Source organism: Gossypium arboreum, chromosome 7 (genome assembly GCF_025698485.1).
Source record: "Gossypium arboreum isolate Shixiya-1 chromosome 7, ASM2569848v2, whole genome shotgun sequence".
Taxonomy (NCBI): Eukaryota; Viridiplantae; Streptophyta; class Magnoliopsida; order Malvales; family Malvaceae; genus Gossypium; species Gossypium arboreum.
In genome coordinates this window covers 100,703,133-100,719,676 of record NC_069076.1, presented here as the reverse complement: position 1 = coordinate 100,719,676, position 16,544 = coordinate 100,703,133, and the positions used below count along the sequence as shown (strand labels likewise).

Here is a 16,544-nt window from a genome sequence, read left to right as displayed (position 1 = left end):
GGCGTGCTATATATGTTAGTTAAATATAAGAACTGAGCTTAGAAAACAAATAATAGTATGGTGTAAGTAATAACAATGGAGGCAACAGTTCAATTATGAGAAGGAGGGCGTGTTCTAGGTCTGGAATAATCAGAGAAAAACCCACTACGGTCATCCAACTCCTTGGCCGAAGCTGAAACACCTACTGCAGTCTTTGACCTTTCTTCTCTTCCCTTCCTCTCACGGAAAACTATGCTTTTAAGTGATGTTTCTGTTGGTTGCTCCTTGTTCGGCCGTTTAACACTTCCCACCACCTGCAATTATGTATAACAAATCCCAAATAAGAAACACAAATCAATTAAGGGTATTAGTAGTGAGAGAAGAAAGGTTTACCTTGGTAGAAAAAAGATGTTTCTTATTGGATACATCATTGTTGTCCATGACTACTCCAAGATGTCGTGCATTGCATGCATGCATGGCCAGGCACACAAAGATGAAGAAGAATAGACAAGACATGATTGGATTCGGAATTAAATCTAGTTGGTAAGTAAAATGTTTCTTGTGGTGGTATTTTGAATAAATATAAATGGCAGACTATTGCATGAAAGGCAGATGATTGCTGTGGGTGACACTGACTGTCTAAGAGCATGAGAAGAAACTAAATGCCGCCCCCAGAAACTTAGACCCTTAATCCTACCAAAGGAGAGAGCTCCAGCAGCACCATCAAACTTTAATTGCAAGTATATATATATATATATTTTCATTGGCGTGCGTGTAACTCATGTTAATTGCTTAGTGATTTGTGAAGCAAAATTGTAGACGAGATGGATGTAGTCAAAAAAGGCACATTCACGAATGACAAGAGTAGAACAGTAATGGAGGAATACAAAATGCAACATTTTCCCATATGGAGAGCAATTCCAATTCAATTGTCGCCTGCTTTTATGACCACCCCTCCTACATTCACCACAACAATTACCGACAATCACTATTTTATTTATTACAATAACTACGCTGATTTTTTTCGTACTGTTAACAATCCCCGGATCTTGGGTCGACAAAACTACCTTTTTTACTGCCAACTTGTCCACTTCAACCCTGTAGCCCTGCCTAATCTAGTCTACTCTCAAACATAGGAAATAAACTTGTAGGTGTGTTAAAAGTACTACTAATCGAATTTCTGTAAATGCAAGATCAAAAGTCTGCTTTATTTTTATTAAATTTGTGGGTGTAGTTACAATACTACTTAAAACCCAAAGTAAAGTTAGAGTTTCGGATCCACTGCCACCATTCTCATACAAACATCTAACAAAACAATGTACGCCTTTCTCTCTCTTTCTCTCTCCTTTTGCTGCTTCAGCTGTGGTGGGATCGAGATTCAAGACCAATGTGAATGGCATTACCAACGCCAACCCTCGTACTCATTGCTGATGACCAACTTCTATTTTTCAAATTAAAACAATAACAACAACAAAAACCAATACAACTGTTAACTTCTCATGCTTTCTTTTCTATCCATAACACCATCTGATTCACTAACCTTGCCTTCATATTCACGCAACCAACCATCATCATATATTTATACAAGAGGAACCGGCCATTTTCTGATCCCAACAACCTCAAAAAGGTTGGCATTGCCATTGGCATCAGCATCACATATGCTAAAAGACCAGGATATTTGTTAATGAACTAGAATGGATGAAGCATGTGTCCAAGGAGACAGCACATCATCACATTTGGAGAAGAAGATTATTCACTGTGTCAGTAACAGAATTTGTTCTCTGCAAGTCCTGCAATTTCCAATGTCAAATTACATCATTTCTTATAATTATAATAAACAATAAATTCAATTAGCTAAGCTGTTCCTTCCCTCGAATAATTTTCCTTTTCCTTTTATCTTTTAACAAATGAAAAACCACACTCGACTGAACCAAGTAAAATCTGCAAGCTAAAAATCTTAATTGTCATATTGAATCCTAACCATACCTGAATAATCATCTCATCCGGGATATGTGGCAAAACCTCTCGTACAGTCTCAGTCATGGCAAGTATGTTTGCTATGTTGCCATTTCCTGTACTTGGGGTAGTCCTCATACGTAAACTGCCAGCATTTCCAGGGTATCTTCCGCCGACATTTGGTGGAACTGATGAAACAGATGCAGCGGCCTGAGACAGATTCATGGACCAGGGGCTCCGAGCAGTATGTTCAACAGCAGTATCTCCGACAGATGCAAGATGCCTCATCATCATATGAACTCTCCCAAGTCCAACAGATCCAACACCGGTAGAAGGACCTGCTCCATCAACACTCTGGGTTGGCCAAGAATGCAGCCATCCTGAATCCAGTTCTGCACTCCTACAAAAACCAAATAATATATATCAATAAGCATCCTGAAGAACAACAAAGAGAACAATAATTTCCAACTCACTTCCAAAATCAATTTTGGGTTTGCAACAAACATTATAACTTAGGCATCTGAAAGTTGCCATCTCCCTTCTGACTCCTGCATCAACAGAAGAAATAATGCAGGCAATGCAATTTACTTCTTTCTAAAACCAGAGGAACCTTTCTCTTTAAGGACATGGATATTGAGTGATAACAGCAGCAGATGTAGGGCAGCAGTTTGCTGCTAATGGAGTTGAAGTCCATCAAAATCCCACCTACCATTCCCCCAAACCTAAATTAATTCCTTCCTTGAGAAAGAAAGGAGGCAGACCACCAGTTTAATCCTACCTAACAATAAATGAAATACTTATTACCCAAAAAATAAAAGAATTCCTTTGTAATCAGGATCAAGAGTAAAAGTTTCCCATCTCAATTTGAACTTCTAAATGATTGTTCAAACAGAAGGTACAACACATGGTTATTTCAAAACAAGCTGGGGCAAACCACCTTTGACCCTCACTAACAGAAAATCCATAAACTATGCAAGGCACAACAAAAGAATTCCAGTGATACTCAGGGCACTAAATGAATCATACTTTAATACTAACTTCTAGATTAAATGATTGTTCAAAATGAAAATACAACACACTGTTATTTCAAGGCAAGCTAGGGAGACTAATTTAAAGGAACCAAACCTCCAAGGGCTGCCCTCCACTGGGTTCTGCATTTGATTTGGGAATACTCCGGTAGCTAAAGTGTGACCAGGCATATTTTGCCGATCAAGTCCAGAATTTATTTGACGGGAATTCACCTCATTTTCAGTTCTGCCCAGGAAAAGTGGCTTTCTACATGTTGGACATGAGTAAGCTTCATTTAAGCCTTGGTCCAACCTGGCATGGTATATTAATATCCAGCATTAGGTTCAGCTGCACACATAGCAAATACACAAACCGAATTTGATAGTAGCATATAATCATACCAAGATCTCAAGCAAGAAAGATGAAAAAGGTGATTACAATGAAGCTTTTTAGCCTTGGCCATAGATTCCTGAGCTTTGCAAAGTTAGTTAGACATTAAGAAATCAATGGAAACTAGAAAGGAAACAATTAAAAAAACAAAAGCATACCCGACATATGGCACATTCATCATCATATGCCTGTATCTCTGCAGATGTTGCATCAGGAAGTGCCGCATGAAGAGCACCTAATGCCATTCTCAATTTGATAAATCCATTTATTCGTTTCACAATTGCAGTTAGCAATGCCTGCTCAAAAAAGTTGAATTGGTGAACAGAAGGAACATGTATTGGGATGTCAAATTATCAATATTGGGCTGTAAAATGCTCCAAATACAATGGAATATTTACGCGTATATTCAAGAAAAGAACTGCATCTGCTAGATGGAATGCCATGCCATGAAGCCACCAAATAAGCACATAATGGCCAACTGCCATTATCAGTGTTGCCAAGTCAAGGAAGAAACCTAGATTGCGAATAAGAATGCCCTTCCATTCCCAAAACGAACCTGTAGGTACAATCGTCAAAAGAAAATAAGAGGAAGAAAGTGCAGGGAACAAACAGAAGGCTAACAACAAGGAACCTCACCCTTTTCAGCCAGATAATAAATAAGAAAATAGCAATCATTCTAAAAGGGGGAAAATGTCACATAGTAAAGGAATGCAAAGAACTTAAGATGAAACCTGCAAGCCTAGAAAAATTTTAACTAGAAGCACGAACGAATTTGCAAATAACCAGAAGGCATAAAATGTTGCAATCTGAAAGACTTGAACATAATAGCTCCAAGTCGTATAGATACTGAAGACTAGATCAAATTCTCAAATACAAGAACAGGTGCCTCAGCTTTTTCCATTTATTCATATGTCCTTACCTAGTATATATGAAAAACTAGAGTAACAAGGATTATGTTAATGAGAATGGAGATTATAATATAATGAGAACAATACAATGAAATCCCTTTGATTTATTGCTCACTTGCTTAGCAATCTCAGGAAACAAAACTCTTCAAGTCAATGACATTGTAAAGTAGAGAACCTTCAAGTATGAGAACATCCAGCCAACCTATCAACAAACAAAGTACTTACATCCATACCAAAAAAAAAAGAGCAAAAATACCTGCAACTGATAAATCAAATAGTTTTGATCTTTCGCAATCTACAGTGTTGCCCACTGCATGGAATGATATTTCAAGCAGCTGAAACCCATGAACCAAAATTGCCTGTATAGAATACCATATATAACAAAGCCACCTAATCAAACCAGGATCCAATATTTTCACTGAATAATAGTATTATACAACTTTATCAAAAAAAAGTGTTACATAACTTCAAGAATGATTGCATTTATCATAAAAACTGCACATGTATATATCAAGCATACCTGCAAGGTCTCAAAAGTAATACTGAGAGGCTCAAAAAACAACAGCAGAAACATAGACGGATTCAGTGTTTTGAATAGCACAAAGCTCAGCCCTATCCTGAGTGCACCCACAAAAAAACAAGTATATTTCACATATTTATGAACTTGTGCGAAGCCAAACTGCCTTCTTCCAAATTATAAAAAGTAGAAACTCCACTACCCGCAACTCAGGAACAAGTTTTTGTACTACACTGTTTGCCTTAAGCTTAGAATCACCAAAATTAACGTCATGGAATTGCACTCTAAAGGCACTATTGAGTTTAGACAGATAGAAACAAAGAAGTACAATTCTGAAGCTACTATTTACTTTAAGGCACTTTAGTGTTAGGACCTATCCGATAAATAAGGTTATTTGTGTAAGATAACTTCAAAATACTGTACAGGCTTCAATAATATTTTCAAACTCATCTTTCTATTCTTCTTTTGGTGTTCAGAGTGGCAGTAAGTCCCAGCCACCAAAATAGAGGCATCAACAACAGAATTCATATTCCTATTAAAAAATAACTAACATCATTATAGCCTTTGAGTTCTAATGCTGCCATGCATTCTAAAAGTATGATAATGCTATTCATTCTATGGTAATTTTAAAAAAACGAAAAGAAAAAGAAGGGATGTTGTTTATGGATGTATTTCCTAATTCACAAAAGTACAAGACATAGAGCAATACCAGAAGAAACTGAAAGATAGGACAAAGAGAAACACTGAAAAGACACGGAAGTATGCCCACGGTGTAACAGAAGGAGATGCATTCAAATGCTCAAGTCTATCCCTGCCCAAAGCTTGAAACATCTGTAGTGTGTGCTCAAGAAAATGTTAGGATACATAAGAAGCAATTCAAATTCAATCTCTTCCATCCTCAGCTAAAAACAAGATTTCCATCACAAATAGTATACCTTTAGACAACATATAACAGTCAACCAGATTAACCAAAGACCTGCTTGGATTATTGTTGGTGGAATAACTAATGGTAAAAAGGTCCCCTGTGCAATATCCACCAATATACATATCAGAATTAGCGAAAAGAAAGAAGAGGAAAGAAAAAACCTTAAAAGCATGTCAAGAGAACTTAAGATGAAAATGGTCCCAAATATTTACCAATTTCAATCCTGACTTAGTTTCACCTTAAGAAAGTATCAGCAATTCAATCACAAACAACTTATGCCAACCCACACAACATATTTAGTTCAATTAATCAATTCAGCTGGCAATACAGCAGTACCTATTGTCATACACTACAGATACAGTGCTAGAAAAAAAAATCTTGGGGATGGTATGCTGATTTCCTGTAATATATCCATGAGGACCATGAGGTTTCTACAAGCAAACAGACTGATAATTTAATCAAAGAAGTGTAAATTGATCTTCTTCTTCCTCAAGGGGCTTTCCTCTCTTTCCTTTCTCTTTATTCTACTGACTAGGTTGCCATTCTCTGAAAACCACGTATATCCTCATTTTGTCCATATGCATCTTCCATCCAATCCTTCAGTCAAAGAAATATTCCTTATGCATTATAACAAAAATAAAGAGTTCTCTTACACCCTCACACAAACAATGAAGTTTACAATCCACCCATCCTTTGGTGTATCCATCATATTGCAAAACCATCAGCATTCAGCATATCTAAGGTTGACCACAAAGTGGCCCTTGAGATGAGCCATGACCAAGGGAAAGATACTATTCTTATTTGGTGAGAAAATAAATGGTGATCAAAGTTAGTCATCACGAATTGTACAAACCTAACTTCAGCAATTTAATATACTTCCTCAAGAAACCAAATATAATTGAACAAGGGGACCTTATCCTGAATACTGTCTCAGGAATCCGAATGGTGAGCCAGACCAAAAATAATTCACAACAGCTGGTAGTTCAATGTTCACCAGGTGGTCTCCAGCCATCAAGAAGCCCAATATGATGACATTCTGATACAAGTGACCAATACTCATCAACTCAAAAAGCATCTATTCCTCATTAAAGTACTAATAGTTGTGTTAAAACCCTAGAAAAACTTAAGCATTTGCCTGTCCAATAAAATGTAACTATTCACAATCAAATCTTCAATTAAACCTTTGACCAAGAGCACCAAGAACTTCCTCAATTTAAATATGCCCTAAGCACCGTCATCTCTGTCAGTTTTCTGCATCATCAAATTTACTCTCCATAACCATACTCTCTTAAGAAGAAAGAAGGAAATAGCGTGTTCATATGCCTTAAGGAGATACAGACTAAACATATCAGAAATCCAGGAAACCATCCATTACAGGTTAATATTGTTTAAATCAGTTAAAACATTTACCTTGTAGATAACATAGTTGATAATGCATTCTATTAATTTCCGAATTTCTGAAGAGTATAACTGACCAAAGAATACAGTCTGCACATGGAAGAAGGAACCGCCAAAGAGTGAAACAAGGTTAAAGTAAGACGGCATAAATTTACTATCACAATAAATAATTACTCTTAGATATATGAACTCCAAAATGAACCTGCCTATTTCATCAAAGCTCAAAAAAAATTTACTTAGGAAATGGATATCAAAAGCCCACTAATTAGCAAGAACCTAGCTGAAGTTCATTTTCATAATTTCAGACATGGAGCACTTGTAAATCGAATCATGAGAACTTCAAACAATTATCAGAAAGTGACATATATGCTTCACATTTCCACAGGTTTTGTTTAAAGCCAGGACTTGGAATCAAAGTATCAATCTGGTTTCAGAGTGTTCAGAGTTTCAAATGATTCTTCCAATGTAATAAATAATTTTGACAACGTCATTTACCTTGCAAAACTATCTCAGCATATAGCTGCTTCATATCAGAGTAATGTCTTAAGACAGATAACAGTTATCAGCTCTCATTATAAATTCAAAATTTCAAAATCATTAATACTTAAAGGCTCGTGGAAACAGACTAAACTAACCTTTAGAGTAAGGATGACTAGAATAAATACATTGAGCACAAAATTTGCCAGCAGAGCCATGATGGAGTAAGAACCCAAAAGAAGCTCAGGTACATGGTTGACATTTTCCGTATGAATAAAATTCTCAGTAATTAACCCATCAGTTTGAAGTAGTGAAAATTCTGTCCGAAGTTGAAGAGCTATAAAGCTTAAAGCTGTAGAGAACACTGAGATCACCAAGTAGTTCACACCCATTGGTGACAAACACAACTTTTCCACCAAAAACGAACTTGCTGATTTTCATTAGAACCAACTAAACATAACTAATCACTGGGCAATAATAGCAAACTTCGAAATTGGCACAATCAATGGTAATGAAGTCAATTACTGAGGCTACTTTGCAACCATACGAACCTGAAAAAACATGCCCAATATAACCAACAAAAGGGGAAAAAATAACAAATAGTAGAATTTCTTGAATTTTTTAATGACGAATTTTCAGCTTCTAAAAGATCATATCCTTTTCTTATCTCATTAATTGGTTCCTTTTAAAGAAGACATATGTAGATGGAATATGAAACAGCCACCATATAAAGCATAACTATATTGAATGACCACCAAAAAAAAGCAAAATTATATTCAGGGAATGATTTATATTACAATCAAAGAAGAAGTTTATACCATTTAACATTCATAAAAAATCTCATCCTGATTGCCACAAATAAAAACTGAAAACCGAAAGAATATGGAGGACCAAATAAAATTAGGGCACTGAACGGAAATTGTAGCAAGAACATTTATTGAATTGGAGATATTAAATTTTTTTCCATAAAGATCAAGAATTGATAGATTCGAGAAGCTAAATGTAAGAATTTATAGATATTTTAAGTGAATAAAAGATATATAGGATGAAAAGAACACGAAACCTGATTCGATCTAAAGAAGATGAAGAAAATGCTATGACGAGTTTTCGCAATTCACCGACAATTTCTTTCCCTTTCTTTAAAGAAAACTCTGAGAATTAAACGAGCAGTTATTTTTTGCGGGAAACGCAAGAAAAAAAAGAAGAAGAAGAAAAACTCGTCATCCTATTATTAATAATTTTATTTTTAATTTAAGAGAAGAAAATAGTAAAAATTATTTAAAAATTAAAATTCTTTACCTAAAACAATTAATAATAGTTTCTTAATATATTTATTTATTTGTATATGCCTGAAAATGAAATAACTTTTAAGAAGAAATTGAGTAACATCGTGCTCAATTAATTAAAAAAATTAATATAAGATAGCACAAATTTATTTATTTATGAGTTTAGAAGAAATTATAAATTGTTTAAAACATTATATTATATCAAGAATAACTTCAATGTTTACATTATTATCCAAAATCAAGTGCAAAAAACTGGCGAGGATATGCCAAAAGTAGAGGTGAAGTTTTTAATAAGCAACAGGATTGAATGATGCCTTCATCAATTAATATAGTGTAACATACAGAATGTACATACAGATTGGCAGAGAAAATACTCTCTCATTACTCTTCTATTTTCTTTTACTCCAACTTCTCCCTCCAAATAATTCCTATAATAAAAAATAAAATAAAAAACTCCATAGTAATCATAACTAGAATCATGGAGAAGGCTAAAAAAATCTTCTCCTTGCCAAGTCATAATGAAAGCTTTTCCTCTCTTCATTTTATAACTACAGCAAAGAAAAATATGAAATCACACACTATTTATACAGGTGGAGCTTATGTTGCCCCTACAAAATCAATCATACATCCAGTTCTGGAGCTTCAGATCGTGTTTGTGATCCTCCTTGTGACCTTGATTCGGATATCCTAGCTGCCACCTCGGCCACTACAAGCCTTGTCAACAGTAGCCCTGCAACTAGTGCTGCTCCCATGAGCATTGTGAAAACCGCGCTCCAGCTCTCGGCAGAGATGTAACCAGTTAATAATGGTCCGATTGCAGCACCAACAGAACCTGTTCCATCTATGATTGCTGTTACCGTTGCCAATGCCTTGGAGCTCCCTCTTAATGAACTGTGTGTTCCCAGGTCTGCCGAGACAGCAGTTGTTATAAGAGCATAGGGGCCATTTACGAACATTCCGCAGATGAACATGAGAGCTACATTCATGACCAAGGAAACGTGTCCGTAACTACGGTAGAAATAGAGAGCAGGGATAGCACAATACATAAAAGTTGCCGCAGTTATGGCTCTCGCATCTAGACGATCAGAAATGTGTCCAGCTAAGATTCCTCCAAGCACCCCTCCAATATCAAAAAAAGTCGACAAGTTTCCAGCCGCCTCATTGGATAAATATTTACCCTCAATCGCTGCAAGATCAAATAAAGAAAGGCTAATCAGAAATGAATCATCTATAGACAGCCAAGTTTAGCATGTTTAAAGGAATACCATATATCCAAATGGTATAACACAATATCTATCAACAGCATTCAAAACTACAATAGAGAAATGCATAGGAGAAGGAAATAAAGAAGAATACCTGTATGGCTAATGTAGTATGGAAGCCAATAGAGAAATGTGTAAGCGACCAATTTGGCAAAGAAGAGGCAGAAAGCAAAAGGAGCAACCCCAGGAATTTTCCAAGCCTCAATGAACCCTACAGCTTTTTCCTTGAGCTCAGTATTTGAGCCTAATAGAGGCTCCGTAACTCCCTCTTCCTCTTCATTCTTCCTAAGTGAATCCACTTCATCTTCTTCTCTATAAGCACCGACTGATTCGGGACTAACAGGCAGAAAAAAGAAAACCACCAAGCCCATGAAAGCAATAAGCAGACCTGGCACAACAAAGGACCAACCCCATCCATAGCTCAATAGTGCTGAAGCAATCAAAGAACCAGTAATGTTCCCAACAGATGTGTGAGCATTCCATATACCCATAATCAGCCCTCTCTTCTTCTTCCCAAACCATTTACCAACTACTGCAACAACCGAAGGCCATCCCGTCGATTGAAATAACCCAGCAATCATTTGCACTATCAGGTAGTAATAAAAGCTATGGATTTTAGCCCAATACCCAGCACCAAATAGTGAAGTAAACAAGCCAGTTCCAACCATTCCCACTGTCAGAAAGATCCTTAGGTTCATTCTATCACCCATGTGTCCAGAGAAGTACATTCCTAAAGCATATACTGAAAGAAAGGCCACATCAAGTTGACCAAGCAAGGCCGTCCCATCGGATCCATTAAAGGGCGCCCAACCATCTCCTAGAACCCATGAAAGTCCTTTGCTTTCTGGAGCACTAAGGTATGTTATCCTCCACGGGAACTTCAAGCCTACATCAGATGATTGGGGATCAAGGGCACTCTTGACAATGCTGGTGGTTTTCCTCGTCGCATGATAGCTAGCGTATGCGAAAAATGTTACAATCAAGACAATGGCTTGATGACTTTCATAGGAAAGCTTCGCTTTCTTAATGTATTCCAAGAATCGAATTCCAAGAGGCTTGCTATAACTTCTATCAGCTGGCAATTCATGTTCTGAACCCATATATTTTGATTCCCCCCGAATAAAAGAAAAAGACCAAGTAGAGCTCCAACTTCCCCTGGTACACCAAAATCAGACAGCCAATAAGCTACGTTAGATTGTTATTTGATATACAATTCCAAAGTAATAATTACTCAATTAAAAACAGAACTTAGTGAAAAGAAAAAGCAACAAATAAATAAATTTCTAAATCAAATCAAACAAAGAGAGAATACTTGATCGGGTATCAATCAGAAATAGTTAAAATTCGTCAAATGGTTGAAAATAGGTTATACTGTTGATAAGGCTCCTAGAAATTAATTGAGATGCTGCTAAAAATTCAGAATCCCCAGAAATATAACAATATCAAGTTCCTAAAGTTGAGATACTGTGCTGGAAAAGTCCATGAAATTCTAGTCAAAATTCAATAAAGTTTCAAAGTGGAAACAAGTCCTTCAATTAGAAACTTATAAAAGAAACGATATTCCTTGTCTTCAGTAAAGAAAAGACCCCAATTGCAGTTATTGCTTTGAATCATGAAACAGTCTCAAATTTAACATCGAATATTAACTGGACCCATGAAATAGATTGTAACCGAAGCAAAATTAGTTCCATAACAAATAATGATGCAACGTAGCAGAGGATTCAATGGAATCTTAAAAAAATCCAACAGGTTCATAAAAACGGCAGCTAAAAAAGCAAACAAAACACCATCAAACGCAGGTGTCGATACAGAATCCACATGGAAAAAAAACAGAGAATCGCCAAGAAACAGGTATCCAGAGTTTCCAATGATAATTTTGACCATTCCAAATAAAAATAAAACCCAAATGGTCAAATTTCCATCCTGGGGAGTTCCCCTCAACATTATCGCCAAAGCAATCTCAAAGAACCCAGAAAATTAGTATATATATATATAAAAAAAAAAAAACAAGTTTACAAGAATTACAGCTTCAATATTGACGAAACAGATACATTAAGGAAAATACAGCAGGAAGCAAAAGGATCGTTACCTCGAGCTTAGCTGACGTCACTAGATTGCTATGCTATTGCCTTTGATTTCTCTCTTTCTTTTTCCTAAAAATTCTCTTCTATTGTTTCTCTTCTCTGTTTTTTATCTTCTTCTTTTCCCCGGTTGTCAAAGTCACGGATTTTCAAGCTCCAAGTGCAGCGGGAGGGAGGACTCCAAAACTTGGCATAAATAATAATTTAAACAATTGAATTGTCAAATATACCCTTACTTATTTTCCTATTAGTATTCTACTTCCTCGTTTATTAGATCCCCCTCATTTTTATTAAACTGACATAATTGTCCCTCATCAGAACGTACCGGCCAAGCATTATTAAAAAAGCGAAGGCAAAGTCTTTGTGGTCCCAATTCCCACTACTAAAAAAGGTCAGTAGTTGAATTTTTATTAAGTTAATTATCAATTGGAATGAGATTCTATATTTGCATATAAAATTTGATAAAATTGTCATTTAGACTCCCAAAAATATTGATAAAATGTTATTTTGTCCCCTATAAATTTACTTGACTTCTTAATCTAAAATTTCTAATTTTGCAATTAAATCTAAGGCAAGAAATTGAGTATGCATGCATAAATTGCAAAAAAAAAAAAAGAAAAAGAAAAATGAAAATGAAAGTGAAATTTAATTTCCTTATCACCATAAAATAAAAAGCAGCTCAACTTCAGTGGCTACTATTTCTCTTTTTATGCTTTTCTTTTTCAGTATTCTAAGCCATTAAATTGGCTACCAATGCGATTTCTCCTTTTGCACATCCTAATACATAATAACGAATATAAAGGCAGGGGCCAGGGGGGTTTGAAAAAATTGAGACGTCTTCTTTTGGGAGGGACTACAAGGACTAAACCCGGAAATTGAGAATCAAGCAAAGAAGGAGGGATAAGTATAAATAATGTAGGTTATTCAACTCTTCACGTATGAAAAATGTGGAACCTTTCGGAGAAAAAAATATTTGTCAAACCAATAGGGACGGGGTATGAAATAAATAAACAAATCCAGCCACAACGTGCTTTTTTTGAGGCTTCAATTTGTTTTGAGGATAGGGTCAATTGGGTCACAGCGGTCAAAAAATAAGGAAAATGGCGAAAGGGTGATTTGTGGGAAACAAGGGAGGATATTTCCGTCAATCCACGTGAGGGCGAGAGTTAAATGATGGAAATGGCGGATGGAGTCGGAAAAGCATATTCGCATATCCGAGAAGAATTATTCTGAGAGGAGGCGTATATCCTCATCCTTCTTTCGAGGTTGGGACCCACAACTGCCATGTCGGATTTTGGAGAAATTACATGGCATGATTGTATTGTGTTTAGGATCTTAATACAAGTGGAACTGGACATAGTACTCGGCCAACCTTGTATTCCTTCGGGCTGCCTGTCCCTGTCACTGTCTTTACTGGCCGACAGAGGGTTCATCGAATCTATTTGAATAATTTTTTTAAAATAATTAAGTTGATAAATTTTATTTTATTATTTTAATTTAATTTAACTTTTAATCGAATTGAATAAAATTATTTAAATTAAATTAAAAAATTAAACATGTCAGTTTAATTTAAAATTATATATATTTAAAAAAATTAAAGCAAATTAAGAAAAGAAAATAAGATATCTTAATATGATAATTTTAAATCATTAATTAATTTATTTAGCTCCTAAAATTATTATTTTAGAATATTTTTAAAATTTTTATATATTCTTTAGAATTTTCTTAAAATTTTTTATAATTTTTAAAAATATAAATTTTGAAATTTTTAAAATATTTTAAATTTTAAAATCTATTTTGAATATCTTTTGTAATTTTTATTGAGAAACTAATTTGTTTATTTACGTAAATTTGTTATTAAAAATATATAATTCAATTCGATTCAAACTCAAATTTAAACTACTTATTTTACTTGACTCGAAAAATTCAATTTGATTAATTTAAAATTTTCTTTTTTCTAATTTTTTCGAATCAAAACAAGCAACCGCAATTTCTAATCTAATTTGGATAGTCTTTGGCTAATAAAACTGGAAGCTAAAAGTTTTATATTGGGCGTTATTGATAAAAATAAATAAATTGTTAATCTTTTATTAAAATATGGAATCCAGCTTGAGTGACCAATCCTTGACTAAGTACGCCATACCTTCTTTTGGTACAAGTCAGAATTGGTGCGCAGCCTATTCTCCTCCTGTTTTCAGTCATATAGTACTGAATGAATTGCTTGATGTGCATAGCAGATAGCACCATGTTCTCTACCCTACCTCTAACTTTGCCTGCAACTTGACTAATCGATGATTTTTCTTTTAATTTAATTTTAAATTTAAATATCTTTCCATAAATTTTACATTAAAAACAAAAAACAAAAATATTATCATAGTGATATTTATGCACATTATTATTGTTTATGAAACTGACATTTTTGGTAGGCTCTATGCATGTTAAACATGTGTATAGTTTTGGTCTGTCACACATGTAAATTCCTTGTATATGTGAAGTGAGATTACAGACTATCCTTGCGAGCTCCTCCAACGATCCCCACTACAAGACTTATATACATCCAACTGATAAGGTCCAACCGAATTACGAGTAAACGATCAGGACTTTATATGAATTTCAGGTTGATGATCATAAATACGTTGAAAGGCTGCTGGGAGTCACAGCATTTTGAAGTGGTCCCTGCAAGTTGGAGTTTAGAAGAATAAAAAAGAGTGGGTGATAGTGTCTCAATTGGGGGGCGGAGTGATGATTGGGGGTCAACTTTATAACACTAAAGTTTTCGTGGTGTGCGCATATGGGATATACAAACTACATGGTTTTGGTTATAAATTGTTTTACTATTTTGCAGCCCACTTGTGGCTTCCCCCATCAATTAAGTACGAATAAAATATATATATATATATATATATATATGACATATAATTATGGCACTACTATAAGTTCTAAATACATGTGTCTGTGTATGCATAATAATATTAAATTGAGTTAAAAAGAATTAGGGATAAATTTTAAAATTGTATATGATTTTTATTTTAATGTGTAATTTGATACATGTGTAATTATATAAATATATGAAATTTTTATTGTGGTTCTAATTTATAAATGAAACTTTAATTTTATTTCAATTATACACATTTAAAGAAATAAAATATATAAATTTAATTTTATATTTGACAAATATAATTATTTTTGTATGCGCTTACATCAATAAATATGTTAATAATTTGTGAGAAATAGATCAAATCAAGATTTCATATATAAAATTGTACAAAATCAAATAATATATATAATGGTGATGGGACTAAACATGAAGATAGGCCAAAATGGTCTAGAAGAAAGGGTGGCGAAAAAGGTATGATAATTTGAGGAATGGAAGTGATATAGTTATTGAGGATAGAACTATTCACGGGTCGAATTATCTGTTCAAGCGCGAAGATCTGTCCGATAAAATAAGAGGATTTGGCAAATGAAAAATGGACTTATGGAAATTTTAAGGTGTGTTTTTTATATGGGTTGGGATTTAAGTAAGATTTTTTTTTACTCAAGATTAGCTCAGTTCAACCCGGCGAAATATATTGTGTTATAAAAGAATATTATATTAATTATATATGTTAAATAATAATCTTTGTATATTTATATTTATATTAAAGAACTAATCTAATAACAATTAAACCTATTACCCAAAACCTAAAAAGAACTTACTCAACTAAATAACCTAACCCAAAATATAAAATTCTAAACATTATTTAATAAAATATTTATTATATTTATTTGTGTTTTTAATATAATAAAGCATTTATTATATTTATGGTAGTGTTTTTAATATAAACACTTTTTAATATATTTTTAACGTGTTAGAAAATATTTATTAGATATTGTTAATGCATTTAATATATTATATTTTTTCAAAATTATTTTTAAATAATAATAATTTTAAAAAATTAAATATGAACGAACCAAATTGGGTCCAAATTTATTTTTCTTAAATTGAGTAAAACTTAAATGAAAAAATAAATCTAATTTTTAGTCAAAACCAACCAAAATTTTAAAATTCATCTAAATATATTATATGAGCCTAATCCAAACCCGATCGTTTACCTCTAATTGACAATAAAGTGATCCAAAGCGTATCTTCGAAGATAAACTTTTGTGCGGAATTGTGTTGCATTCACACCGTGGAGAACAGGTGTTGGAACGTGGATGGTATTCCTTCTATCTAATTTTCTAAACGAGCCCATTATCCTTAAGGCTAATCATAGGGCTAGGCCCGCGTTTAAATAATACTTGCTACGGCCGACGTTTACAAGTTAGCCAATCAACAGAACAGGTGGTTTAATTCTCTCTTATGCTCATTATTTAA

General features: G+C 34.2%; 2 protein-coding genes across 3 annotated transcripts; both read right to left on the bottom strand.

Moving 5' to 3' along the window:
* Positions 1-1,156: 1,156 nt before the first annotated feature.
* Positions 1,157-8,810, bottom strand: LOC108455767 (E3 ubiquitin protein ligase RIN2-like). 2 transcript variants are annotated; one of them, XR_001866823.2, is made up of 14 exons: positions 8,622-8,810; positions 7,717-8,109; positions 7,094-7,171; positions 5,694-5,780; positions 5,468-5,589; positions 4,762-4,858; positions 4,498-4,600; positions 3,732-3,889; positions 3,492-3,629; positions 3,345-3,412; positions 3,061-3,255; positions 1,966-2,335; positions 1,520-1,769; positions 1,157-1,420 (listed from the first exon to the last, which is right to left on the bottom strand). XR_001866823.2 is itself a non-coding variant. In XM_017754315.2 (13 exons), the coding sequence occupies exons 2-13, from the start codon at positions 7,948-7,950 to the stop codon at positions 1,710-1,712; spliced, it is 1,710 nt and encodes a 569-aa protein (XP_017609804.1). In that variant the 5' UTR covers positions 7,951-8,109; positions 8,622-8,810; the 3' UTR covers positions 1,157-1,709. The 2 variants fall into 2 exon arrangements, 1 of the variants encoding a protein (XP_017609804.1); XM_017754315.2 differs by having other exon boundaries at positions 1,157-1,769.
* Positions 8,811-9,128: 318 nt separating this feature from the next.
* Positions 9,129-13,177, bottom strand: LOC108467355 (putative glycerol-3-phosphate transporter 1). Its single transcript, XM_017768001.2, has 3 exons — positions 12,196-13,177; positions 10,201-11,261; positions 9,129-10,030 (listed from the first exon to the last, which is right to left on the bottom strand). The coding sequence occupies exons 2-3, from the start codon at positions 11,204-11,206 to the stop codon at positions 9,465-9,467; spliced, it is 1,572 nt and encodes a 523-aa protein (XP_017623490.1). The 5' UTR covers positions 11,207-11,261; positions 12,196-13,177; the 3' UTR covers positions 9,129-9,464.
* Positions 13,178-16,544: the final 3,367 nt, after the last annotated feature.